This window comes from Neophocaena asiaeorientalis, unplaced genomic scaffold (genome assembly GCF_003031525.2).
Source record: "Neophocaena asiaeorientalis asiaeorientalis breed wild unplaced genomic scaffold, Neophocaena_asiaeorientalis_V1.1 scaffold423, whole genome shotgun sequence".
NCBI classification, from domain to species: Eukaryota; Metazoa; Chordata; class Mammalia; order Artiodactyla; family Phocoenidae; genus Neophocaena; species Neophocaena asiaeorientalis.
The window spans coordinates 968,665-982,649 of record NW_020174133.1 but is presented as its reverse complement, the minus strand read 5'-3'; the positions used below and the strand labels follow the sequence as shown (position 1 = coordinate 982,649).

At 40.2% G+C, this 13,985-nt stretch overlaps 1 protein-coding gene across 3 annotated transcripts in view; it reads right to left on the bottom strand.

Annotated features, from left to right (window-relative positions):
• RUBCN (rubicon autophagy regulator) overlaps positions 1–13,985 on the bottom strand; it is a 66,150-nt gene that overhangs the window by 39,890 nt on the left and 12,275 nt on the right. For all 3 annotated transcript variants that reach the window (XM_024754749.1, XM_024754747.1, XM_024754746.1), the window contains exon 2: positions 3,230–3,383. In XM_024754749.1, the coding sequence (XP_024610517.1) occupies positions 3,230–3,268 (39 nt within the window). In that variant the 5' untranslated portion in view covers positions 3,269–3,383. The remainder of the gene's footprint in view (positions 1–3,229; positions 3,384–13,985) is intronic.

Here is a 13,985-nt window from a genome sequence, read left to right as displayed (position 1 = left end):
AAAAATATATATATATATATATCTACCCAGAGGTCTTTTTTGTTATTATTGCTATTTTTTAAATTGGGCCATCTATACTGCAAAGTACAGGTTTCTTCTTAGTGTTGGAAAAGGTGGGGGGAATCTTTGCACTTCTAGTCAGCTGAGAAATCTCAGGGATTAAGCGTCTCCACGTTTCTAAGCAGCAGAGAAGGGGTTATCAAATATACCTTGCGTTATGGAAAGACTAAAAGGTAGCCCAGATGCAGGATGTCAAGGAAAACGAGATCCCTCTAAGAATATGGTCAAGATGTTAGAGTTTCCTAAGGCCCTGCGTGATTTAAAAAAATACACTTCACATTCCATAACACATCCTTAGGAAAGCACGGAAGAGATATGGCCAGCATGAATCATTGTATCCCCTCCCCCCTCCAAGAGCACAACACCCAGAATAGCTTCCTGATGACACAGCAGCCAGAAGCCTTTGAAAGCCTTAATCTTTAGGGAGGAAATGAAAAGGAAAAACAAGTCTTTAATACAGACTTTAATTTTTAGGACTTTACAAGGCAGAACTGAGCAGCAGTGAAGTTGGTATGGATCTTTTGTCTTTAATTCTTCCCACTAGAGCCTGTAGTTGCTAAATGTATGTGTGTATGACAGATTTGTCTGGTTTGCTCTGCTTGCACTTACTAACACTACTGCTGTTTTGTAGGTGACCGTATCCTTTAACAGTTTTCATTCTGCTGAGCAGGTACCTTCACAGATCTTATTACTTACTAATAACAATAATATTGTGTTGTATTTACCAAGCATCTTCCACTTGGGAATTCCACTGACTTTACTATTTCATCATGACACATACTCTGTTTCTGGCACAGATGGTAAAACTGTCTTCAAATATAGTAAAATGATTACTCCAGATGACAATGTAAAATGAGTAATAGAGCCAAGAAAAGAAATTTTTTTGCTATCGAGATGAAAGTACTTTAACCACTAAATGACAGTGCCTCTAATCTGGTAGCTATCTTGGTCATCAGTCTGGGAAACTTGTATTGGGTTTTTGTAAAACATGTTGGCGTGGTTCCCAATTCTGGCTTGGGAGACTGAGTAGCTGGCAATGCCACAGATCAGTATTAAAAATATCAGGAGGAAGGGCAACCTTATGAGAGAAAGTAAGTTTGTTTTGGGTCATGTTGTACTTGGCCTATAGGACAGCCAGCCAGATGATAATGTATAGCAGATAGCCAGACAGCTAGTCTTGTGGATCTGAAGTTCAGCAGAGATGTCTGAGCTGGGGATAGGTAGTGTATAGGTGACAGTTAAAACAACGCAAGTGAAGGAGACTGTTTCAGAAAATGTACAATGTAGTAAGAGATAAGGACATAGGACTGGACATAGGACTGAAGGAGACTGTTTCAGAAAATGTACAATGTAATAAGAGATAAGGACATAGGACTGGACTGTATTAAAAACTAAAATCCGAGAGGAAGAGATTCCACGGACATAAACTAAGAAAGAGTGATCACAGAGGTAGGAGAAGGTCTCCATAACATTGGAATAATGCAGTACAAGGCAAGGTCTGATGATGTTCAACAGTGAAGAACACAAGACAGTGCTCAAAGGAGAAATGTTCACTGGATTTGGTTACATGGACTTACTTAAACTTCAGTAGCAAGAACAACAGTGGTAAGGGCAGAAACCAGATTGCAGTGGGTTAAATTATTTGTTTTGTAAATTCCAATGGTCATATTTTTTTCATAGGACAACATGTAACTTGAAGCTTAAAAAAAAATGAGGGGAACATTTATTAATTATTTCCTATGTACCACGAACTGTGCTAGGCAAATTTGTATGCCATTTCATTTAACCTTTCCATCAAACATTATGATATAAATAATATTATCAACATTTCTAACGATGAGAAAAGGCTCAAAAAAGTTAATATCACCTAATAGTTAAGACTGACAGACAACTTACTACACTTTCTAAAGCTTTTTCAGGTATTATCTCATTTAATTCTCACAACAATCCTATGAAGTACATACCAGTGTTACCGCCTCATTTTACAAATGAGGAAACAGAAGCACTAACAGTTATGTAACTTACCCAATACCACAGAGTGGTGAAGCTGAGATAAAATAAGAGCAGTCTGACTCAAAAATCCATAATTATTACTACCATGTCATTTTTTCGCCCAAGGACCTGAGCAATTTCAATCCAGGTTCTGTCTGATTCCAAAGACTTCTGTCAGTCTACTATACAATGTTGCCTCCAAATTCCTGGAATGAGGTTTTAATAATGATGACCATCAAGATTCAGCTCTTTAAAGGATAAAAAATTTCCCCATATCTTCAAAATTCTTTAGAAAGAGGGCCTCATTTTTAGAACTTACTCTGAATAAAGAAAATCTAACCTAAGCCAACTTTTCCACTGAATTCTGAAAAAACTCAGCAAGTTTAAAGAGTTTGTTCAGAGGTGATATATACATATTTTTAGAAGGGAGGGTACCACATTAAATCCTATCAACTATGAATATCTTAATACCAATTAATTTTTTCCAGTGTGACTGCTAGTTGAGAATAAATTCTGATTAAAAAAGAAAGACAAGCCTGGCTTAGAAAAAAAGAGTTTCAGGAAAGAATACTAAGGCCTTACATGGGAACAGCATGAGTGTTTGGGAACACAAATTATGCACATATTTGTGAGGTTTGATTTTTAAAAAGTAGGAGGATCAGATCCAATGACCCACTTGACAATTTTATCCAGAACCAAACCTTATTTAAAACATTGGAGTAACTGCCATTGAGAATTAAAGCAGAAACCATCGAGTGTTAGTAGATTCCACTCATTTTTAATACTCAAAGCTTATTAGAGTGTTTGAGGATACTTAGGAAAAGAAACAACATCAATAAAGTTTACATAGAAGAAAACGTAAGCTATAACTAAAACTATCACTCACAAGCATCAACAAGTTATCAACAAAGTGATGCTCACAGCATAGTCTAAAAATGACAATATCCTGTAAATATTTCTCAGATGCGTCCTAGGATACTCTTAAGAGGAATATCTCAATGATTCATCATCGTTGTCCTTATCCTCCTCCTTGTTATCGTGTATTATAGTCTTGCTCTCAAGGGCTCAGAGACTAGTTGCCTTCATCTTCTCCCTGCCAACAACTTAATGCAACTATTTCTTTCCAACAAGTGATTCAGCCAATCTGGTACAAAAAGAAAAGAAGGGATCTACATACCTGGTCATGGATGAGCCCATGATAGAGGATGCTCTGCATGTCCCTGCAAAGCCGCTCCAGGCCACCATACTTGGACCAGACATTGGGGCTGTTAGCTGATACTAAACCCTCCACAGTAGTCTTCAAATTACCCAGCAACTGCCAGTGCTCCCTCCTGCAAGGGCATCAATTATACCAATGGTTAGTTACTTTGTTGTACCTGATCCTGATCACGTCAAAGAAAGTCTAAGACAAGAAGCCTCCTGCCCCACATCCTAACATTCTCTCCCCTATTAATTTTTTACTTGAGTATAAGACCCAATTCTGGGAGGACTGAAGTTGTAAAGAACACTAAGATTTTGTTTTAAAACCCTCATATTGGGACTTCCCTGGTGGTCCAGTGGGTAAGACTCTGTGCTCCCAATGCAGGGGGCCTGGGTTTGATCCCTGCATGCATGCTGCAACTAAGAGTTTGCATGCCACAACGAAAAAGCCCGCATGCCGCAACTAAGAGTCTGCATGCTGCAACTAAGAAGTCCACATGCCGCAACTAAAGATTCCACATGCTGCAACAAAGAGCCGGTGCAGCCAAAATAAATAAACAAACAAACAAACATATATATATAAAGCCCTCATATTTACATGGCATATTGTGCTTTGTAAGGTGATCTTCATCTACTATCATTCCATCCTCATGTAAGTAGCCTATAACCCTGTTTCTAGGAGTGTGACCCATTAAGATCCGTTTCTGGACAATGACATTACATGGGCAATATATAAAGAGATGAGGGCATTTGCTGAAAACCAGAAATCTTTTGTCAAAAAAAAGCCAAAAACAACTTTTTATTAACTATATTTCCAGTACTAAGTACATATATCTGTACACAAATATTATGGATAAGAATACAAATTGCCCATGATTTTCCCCCTTAATTTTTTAACCTAAAATTGAGACAAAATGTTTTAAGCTTGCACTGAGCCACTTAGGACATGTCCCCAAATCAATCAACTATTGGCTTATTCCCTTGGACCATGTGAAGTACTTTAGTGTAAAAGTTTGAAAATTATTGCCCTAGATGATTGTCAAGGCTCCTCTCCAATTCCCAGCATTTTCTCAACACAGCTTCCAACCCAATAAAAATTCAAAACCAGCTGCAATTGAGTGAAAAGAACTGGATACACAGAATCAAACTGGATAAGGAAAACATGAGGAGATGAGGTGTCAAACTCCTTCTCTTGGGCCCCCAATTGTTATGTTGTACACTTTATCTAGCCCTTTCATTTCTTATTAGAATACTACTCTTTCCTCTTCAAGGACAGTCCTGGGAATGGTTATAATTTCTTCAAGGAACTTTCACTATAACTATTTTAATATCATTTAAATACCTATTAGGGTAGGAGGGCTCTGAACTGGAATCCTTTGTAACTCTCATACATTTTGTACACTTTCTGAGCCACTTTTAAAAAGTGGATGAAGAGAGTAAAGGCAGACAAATAAAATAAAATGAATGAAGCTAGGTCTGGTACAGGAGTATTATCTAAAAGGGGAAAGCCAAATGGATCTCACTCTGGTTTTCTCCTCTGAAGGCTTTGAGACCAAGAATTTATTCAAACTGGGAGACACCAGGCTTTTTTAACCTTATATCATTAAACATTTGAGTCTATTTCTTTTTTCCCCCCAGTTTTATTGAGAAATAATTGACATATAACATTATATTAGTTTAAGGCATACAACATAATGATTTGATATATGTATACATTGTGAAATGATTACCAGGGTAAGTTTAGTTAACATCTATCACCTCACACAGTTATAAATGTTGTTCCTTGTGATGAGAACTTTTAAGATCTACTCTCTTAGCAACTTTCGAATATACAATACAGTACTGTTAACTATAATCACCATGCTGTACATTACACCCCCAAAGTGACTTATAAGTTTGTACCTTTGGACCACCTTCACCCATCTCCCCCACCCCCTCATCCCCTGCCTCTGGTAATCATCAATCTGTTCTCTATTTCTATGAGTTTGGATGTTTTGGATTCTACATATGTGAGATAATACAGTATTTGTCTTTCTCTGTCTGATTTATTTCACTTAGCATAATGCCCTCAAGGTCCATCCATGTTGCTACAAATGGCAAGATTTCCTTCTTTATGGCTAAATAATATTCCTCTGTGTGTGTGTGTGTGTGTGTGTGTGTGTGTGTGTGTGTGACATTTTCTTTATCCATTCATGTGTCAATGGACACTTAGGTTGTTTCCATGTCTTGGCTATTTTAAATAATGCTGCAATGAACATGGGGGTGCAGATATCTTTTCAAGAGAGTGATTTTGTTTCCCTTGGATATATATCCGGAAGGAGAATTGCTGGATCATACGGTAATTCTATTTTTAATATCCTGAGGAAATCTCCATACCGTTTTCCATAATGGCTGCCCCAATTTACAATACCACCAAAAGTCCCTTTTTCTCCACACCCTCGCCAACACTTGTTGCCTCTTGTCTTTTTTTTTTTTTTGCGGTACGCAGGCCTCTCACCACTGCGGCCTCTCCCGCTGTGCAGCACAGGCTCCGGACGCGCAGGCCCAGCGGCCATGGCTCACGGGCCCAGCCACTCCGCGGCACGTGGGATCCTCCCGGACCGGGGCACGAACCCGTGTCCCCTGCATCGGCAGGCAGACCCCCAACCACTGCGCCACCAGGGAAGCCCGCCTCTTGTCTTTTTGATGCTAGCCCTTCTAACAGGTGTGAGATGATATCTCATTGTGGTTTTGATTTGCACTTCCCTGATGATTGGTCACGTGAAGCACTTTTTCATATACCTGTTGGCCATTCCCCTGTTCTATTTCTAACCCAGTCCTGGGAGATATTCCAAGATAACTAAGATGCACACAGGACTGAGGTGGTCATTAAAAGGCCATTTATTGTTGTACTGTGAAACTGCCACCACAGAGGCCAACTGACTGCCAGCTTTTGCTTCAGGGATTCTCCATCTCCTATGCTTCCTCAGGAAGCATCTGGCCTGTTCTGACTGAGACAGTTTTACATTCCAACAGGTTACAATCAAGTGGTGCAAGCCTGAGAGCCAGTCTGGTTCCTCAAGTGACTCTGCATATCTGTGTTCTGATTCATTCTGTATTGATCTTACAAGGTTAACTGTCAAAGAACATCATAATAGGGCTTCCCTGGTGGCGCAGTGGTTGGGAGCCTGCCTGCTGATGCAGGGGACACGGGTCTGTGCCCCGATCCAGGAGGATCCTGCATGCCGTGGAGCGGCTGGGCCCGTGAGCCATGGCCACTGAGCCTGCGCGTCCGGAGCCTGTGCTCCGCAACGGGAGAGGCCACAACAGTGAGAGGCCCGCGTACCGCAAAAAAAAAAAAAAAAAAGACACAAAGAACATCATAATAAATCCTGAAAGTAGACACCAAGTACCCTATCATCCTAGGGCTTTGATTCCAAAATTTTACAAAGAGCATTGAAACCCTAGAAACCTTGAGCATTCAGATCTATTAACAACTTCTGTACAAACTAAAGAAATTTTCTTCCCCCAAATGAAGTGCCCTTGAGATACCACAGCTACAAAAGAAGGTGGCTCTTACTCTAAGATGTACCAAACCGTCTATATTTGGTATATGCTCATATAGATGAAAAGTAAACTTTAAAAAGTTTTTTTTAATTAATTAATTTATTTATTTTTGGCTGCATTGGGTATTCGTTGCTGCGCGTGGGCTTTTCCCTAGCTGCGGTGAGCAGGGGCTACTCTACATTGCGGTGCGCGGGCTTCTCATTGCAGTGGCTTCTCTTGTTGCAGAGCACAGGCTCTAGGCGCATGAGCTTCAGTAGTTGTGGCACGCAGACTCAGTAGTTGTGGCTTGCGGGCTCTAGAGCACAGGCTCAGTAGTTGTGACACACAGGCTTAGTTGCTCCACGGCACGTGGGATCTTCCCGGACCAGAGCTCGAACCCGTGTCCCCTGCACTGGCAGGTGGAGTCTTAACCACCATGCCACCAGGGAAGTCCTAAAAATTTTTTGATTTACATAGCTAGTTTGTTTAGTGTCTTTACTTTTTAGGATCCTTTACCCTAATGATACTGTTATCATTTTCAGAGAGCTGAAATACTAAGTTCAACTGAAGCCCATACACAATGGCTGGATTAATCCATTCATACCTGAATCTTAGATGCAAATAAATAGATCACCATGAGAAATAAAATATTCCTCCTCATTCTTTACCCAGATTGTTAGCAAGTGAGGTCAGTCTTTCCTAGGCTAAACCTGTTTGGTAATAATTATTTGGATTGTATCATCTTGCATTCACATGTAACCTTCATCTGGGCACAGGCAAGGACTATATTAGGCTCAAAGCAGCCCTTTGTATGGCCACTTCTGCAAGTATACAGAGTGCTCTTCTTTAACCACCATAAATTAAAAGCAAGTCTTTCTAAGCATATTACCCTATGTCAAGGAAGAACTAGGCTCGAGTGGCAAGGGACAGCATAATCCATCTCTACTTGAATCATATTTATTTATCACAAACAGCAAACAGCAAAGCCAATCTCAGAATAAAGTCCTGCCAATTTTCTTTTGGGAGGATTTTGACTACATTCTTTGAAGAGGAACAGGCATTGCTTAAGCAACTCAAATAAGCATACCCAAGGAAAAAGTTTCCCTAAATGCCAACTCAGTCTTAAGCTTGCCAAATCACAATTAGAAGTAACACTCAGGTTAAAACAGTAAAGTTATAAGCAAATGTTATTTTTTAAAGAAGTGTTATACCATATAACTAATATAAAACTAATAACTAAAATTAAGTGAAATCAATAGTAAATAAATAGTAAATACTGTGCAATTGTAAAATGAGATTCAATGCATGAAATATATATTGGCATATCTTCCACCCCCAAGACTCTTTTTAGTAATAAAAGGAAACAGCTTCAACTTATTAGCATATCCCATCTACAGTATGCCAGTTATCTGCATTGTAATATGGTATCTACCTGAGACCAGAGTTGAAGGTCAGGTTGTTGCAAGTCAGGTAATGATTTGATCCCTGAAATGTGAGGAGAGGTATGTGATACCCATATGTGGAATATCATGAAACCAATAAAATTTTTGATTAGGAACAATTTCCAAAACTAATGAAAGTATGTAAAAGTATAAAAAACAGAATGTAAAATTATATTTATGATCTTAACATAAATATACTGAGAGAAACAGTGATATGTTAATAGTGGTTACTTTTGGTTATATAAGGGGAATGTAGAGAAGAGAGGAACTATTTCAGCCTTCCTTGAGGCTAGCAATTAAAGAAAGGTCAATAATATGAACAAAGTTAGTGAACCAGAAGCTGGAAAATACCATAAAGGATTTTTTAAATACTCAAGTATCAAAGGCATCTTATGCTGAAAGATTGTGGTCTGGCAAGCACCTAGGACTTTTAATGGAGAAAGCACTTCCTGGAAAGAAGTAATGGGTTCATTCTTAAAGTAGGGAAAAACCTAACTAGGGAAATAATTTTCTTAAATAAATTTATTTATTTATTTTTGTTTGTGTTGGGTCTTCATTGCTCTGCACGGGCTTTCTCCAGTTGTGGCGAGCGGGGGCTACTCTTCCTTGCAGTGTGGGTGCTTCTCATTGCGGTGGCTTCTCTTGTCGCAGAGCACGGGTTCTAGGCACACAGGCTTCAGTAGTTGTGGCATGCGGGCTCAGTAGTTGTGGCTCATGGGCTTTAGAGTGCAGGCTCAGTAGTTGTGGCGCACAGGCCCAGTTACTTCACGGCATGTAGGATCTTCCTGGACTAGGGATCAAACCCATGTCCCCTGCATTAGCAGGCAGATTTTTAACCACTATGCCACCAGGGAAGTCCCGGGAAATAATTATTGGTAACACTGAGGTAGCAAGAAACTACCACGTTTAATTTGCGTTTAACTGTCTTCTTACCTGGCTCCATATTTTCTGTTTTTAGTTATACAGTTTTTAACTTGTAGAGTATGTAGTATATTTATGATGCTTTTCAAATAAACAATATGCTTATAGAAAAAACATACTTGACTCTATTATTCAGCTCTCAGCTCTGGGGCACTTAGGAGAACCTAACCATTGGCACCAATCATACTAAATTTTAATGATACTAAATTTCTTGAATTTCAACCATGGGTAGATTTAACAAAAGGTAGGAAAATCCCTTATGTCAGAAACCTTACCACTGGTGATATGCAAACTCCTTAGTACAGAGTTCAAAAATTCTCCATCCTGCTCAGTACTCCTCAATTTGAATATAGTCTCTCTCTCTCTCTCTCTCTCTCTACCACATGCAAACATGCTAACCTCATACCTACTCTCATGACTGTATCCATGGAAACCTTTCCACTTGGAGTGATTCTCTTCTTGTCCCATTCAGGGATTAAGGTTCAGCTCTAGTACAATTTTCTCCCAAGAAGTTCTAAATAATCTGACCTGCAACAACTTTTTTGTTAGAAACGCCATAACACATGCTGTCAATACACCATTCCTCTTAATAATAATCTTTAAAAAAAAAAAAACCACCCTTGGAAAATCTAAAACTCTCAAAGGACTCCTTAGGAGGTTAGGAGGCAAAAATAAATTCATGGTCTTGGAGGGAGGTGGGTGAAGAGGAATGGCAATATGACTATTACTGCTTTCTTCTCAAAAGTATACAAATGAGAGAGCTCACCGGGAGACTGTCTGAGAACCCTTAAGAAATTATGGGATTCTGCTGTTTTCTAGTAAAAAATCAATCATCTCTCAGTCCTACAATCCAGCAGGGTTCCTGTGAGTTTCACTGTCAAAGGATATGGCCCCACAAACTTTGAGAGATAGTTTGCCAAGTTCCTATTTACTCACTACTATTGATGACTTCCTTTAATAATCTTCTCTCCTCCTAATCAAGTGTAGTTTACACTTCAAGTGAGCCTGATCCAGAGGAACTAAAAACATGTAAGCATGCTGCAGTTCTTTCCTGAAAAATGCAGATTTAAATCTACAGCAGCATTGTTCAATTGAACTTTCTGTGATGCTGGAAATGTTCTGTATCTGTGCTGTCCAATATGGCAGCCACTAGCCACTGTGGCCATTAAGCACTTGAAGTCTGTGCAGTGTGACTAAAGAACTGAAATTTTAAAATTTTATTTAATTTTAATTAATTGAGACTTAAATTACCACAGGTGGCTAAGTGGCTATCATGTTGGACAGAGCTGGTCTATAAATACCAAGGCAGGTTGTTTATGGAGGAAAGATTACAAAACAAAATAAAAAACAGGAAAAAAATTTCATTTATGGAAGAAGTGATAAAGTAAGTATAAAAAAGCAGAAACAGCTGTGGGGAGGGTAGATACTGAGAAAAGCTTCAGCTTATGGTTCCTGTGGGGGGGCGGGGGGAGGAAGAATTGTACTAATAATTGGAGTAGCAGTTTGGATTGCTCAAAAATCATGTGATCCTCTTGCAGAACCAATGACACCTGCCCAACCATAAGAAGCATGACCAAATTTTACCATTTTCATTCCTTGAGTAAATAAATATTCAGTGAACACCAACCATATGTCAGGCACTGTGCTAGGCACCAGGCTTATGGTGGTTAAAGAGGGAGAGTCCCCACCTCTTCGGATATTCAGAATGCAGTGGGGAAAAGGGGCACGTACATTTAAAAAATGCTATAGAGTGAGAAGTGCTGTAATAAGAGAGATAGAAAAGGGCAGGTCAATGATGACTTCTAAAGGAGCATTATTTAAAGGACGAATAAGAGCTCTCCAGGCAAAGAAGGAGGCAATGCAGGGAATTTAGAGGAGCAAGTATCAGAATGGTGAGGAAGGAGATGTGAGTGAGTGAATGCCATGGTTTTGTAACTGGAAACTTCACACTGAATACCACAGAAGTTTTGACTTTCTATTTTCAATGAGAAATCACTGAACATTTCTGAGCAAAATACTAGAGTAACTTTGCTTCTGAAAAATTAAGCTGGTAGCAATGTGGAAGCTGCTTGGAATAGGGGGACTGGGCTCAGATTGGGAGCTTAGTCAGGAGGCTACTGAGAGAATCCACAATGAGAAATAATAAAGGCTTTAGTGAATAATTTTGTTTATAGCTGCCCAGAATTCATGTCCCTTTCTTTTGGTAACAGAATAATGATTCTTCACAGGGGAATCACCCCTCTGGCACTTAATCTGGTCCATGAAGTCCCAAGAAAATATCACCCTACCCTAGGATCCAGGGTTGGGCTTAGGCCTGACTTAGGCCTGACTGAGCAACATATTCCATACCCTGATTACAAGAACAGGAACATAAGTCAGTCCAAAAAGAGTCAGCCCCAGAATTTTCACTTTTGCTATACCTATGGGGATTGATTTTGTCTTCTTTTTGGTTGGATTGCTAAACTTGAAGTCGCCAAGGGTTATCCTGTAGAAAAATCTGCAACTTCCCTGGTGGCGCAGTGGTTAAGAGTCCGCCTGCCAATGCAGGGGACACGGGTTCAATCCCTGGCCCAGGAAGATCCCATATGCCACAGAGCAACTAAGCCCATGTGCCACAATTATGGAGCCTGTGCTCTAGAGCCCACGAGCCACAACTACTGAAGCCCGCGTGCCTAGAGCCCACGGTCTGCAACAAGAGAAGCCACCGCAATGAGAAGTCTGCATGTTGCAACGAAGAGTAGCCCTCACTCGCTGCAACTAGAGAAAGCCCATGCGTAGCAACAAGACCCAACGCAGCCAAAAATAAATAAATAAAATAAAATAAATAAATTTTTTTAAAAAGATAAAAAAAAGAAAAATCTGCCTGAGAATGAAGCCAACACATCGAGAAAAAGAGCACACAGACAGGGACAAACTTTCTTTTTTTTTTTTAACATCTTTATTGGAGTATAATTGCTTTACAATGGTGTGTTAGTTTCTGCTTTATAACAAAGTGAATCAGTTATACATATACTTATATCCCCATATCTCTTCCCTCTTGCATCTCCCTCCCTCCCGCTCCTCTAGGGGGGTCACAAAGCACTGAGCTGATCTCTCTGTGCTATGCAGCTGATTCCCACTAGCTATTGGTTTTACATTTGGTGGTGTATATATGTCCATGCCACTCTCTCACTCTGAGGGACAAACTTTTGTTTAAGCACCTACATTTGGCCATTCCTGAAGCAATACCACTCCCTGGATTTTTCGGTAATATTAGCCAATATATTTGGAAATGGAGGGAAAAAAAAAAGGCTTCAGGAGAAAATTCAGAAAGAGAACTCATTGGACCTGTGACTGCCTGGGTATGGGAAACGAAGGAGAGGGAAGTATCAAATTTCACTGAGGTTTCTGACTTGGTTGACTGAATGGAAAAACACTATTAACTGAGATAGAGAACAGAGGAGGAAAAGGTTTTGGTCAATAGAATGAGCTCAGTTTGGAGACACAAAAAGGTATCTTAATCCTTGAATTCTCACTCTGTCTGACTCACTGTACCACGAAAACTGTGGAAGTAGTCGGGTTCCAAGCTCAGAAGTAGATTGCATAGCCCAAGGCGGCTGAGGGTGACGGAGCAATGCAAGAAGAATCATTCCTTTAATTGTTTAGTAGTTTCACCAGACAAACTCCAAATAATTGGCATTTAGGAAACCCTAGGAAAAGTGAAGTATCATCCCGAAGCATTACAGCACTTTGCTAGTGGTGACTAGCTACATGGAAAACAATAGGGGTATCTATGACATTCCACTCCAAGGATGAAGTTAAAAGCTAGGCCAACACCCTAGTCCCCAGTGTGTTCAACTCGGATAGAGGAGCCACAGAAGGAGGAAGAGCGAGCAATGATACCATTGAAAACAGTAACTGGAAGAGCACCCACTAACCTTATTTTAAGAAAACTGGGGAGGAGAAGGAAGTAGACATTTTTTGCATTCAGTACATATCAGGCACTCTGTGAGGAGCTTTATGCACATTATGTTACTGAATCCTCACAATTTACCTGTCAGGAAGGCATCATTCTTCCCACTTAAACAGGATAAGCCAAGTTAAGCCGTAGAGCTAGAATTCAAATGCAGATCTACCTGGATATAAAGCTTATGCACATTTCACTACATCAACTGCTTTCAGAAAATAACTGAGCAGTTTTATCCTTCATTATATATTAAAAAAAAAATGATGCCATCTCATCAAGATGTCCTCTGAATTGGGTGTTTTACCGGCCATAGAAGGGTTAGGTTTGCAGTGACCCAGCCACAGTGCCTCAATTCTCAGGCACAAGGCATGTATTTTATTTACCATTCGACTATCTGGAACTAAGGAGTCCATCAGTGCCATGAAGTCCCATTAAATAAAACATTCTGAGTTAACTAGCCACCCACATAGAGTTGGCTATGGCAACAGTATGAGTGACTTTGTGGGGATAATCCCACTACTGAAATTAAGTTTTGACTAAAGTTCCTTGATTAAGAGGCAAGCATGGAAAGAATAACAGAAAAAGAGCGGTCTTAAAATGACAGGCAAAGAATGCTATAAAATTCATTACCTTATACATTTCTTTGTCCCAGTATATTAGCATAGTGAAAGGTAGTATAGTGTAGGTATTAAAAGTAGAGCCAGGGCTTCCCTGGTGGCGCAGTGGTTGAGAGTCCACCTGGCGACACAGGGGACACGGGTTCGTGCCCCGGTCCAGGAGGATCCCACATGCCGCGGAGCAGCTGGGCCCATGAGCCATGGCTGCTGAGCCTGCGCGTCCAGAGCCTGTGCTCCGCAACGCGAGAGGCCACAGCTGTGAGAGGCCCGCGTACCGCAAAA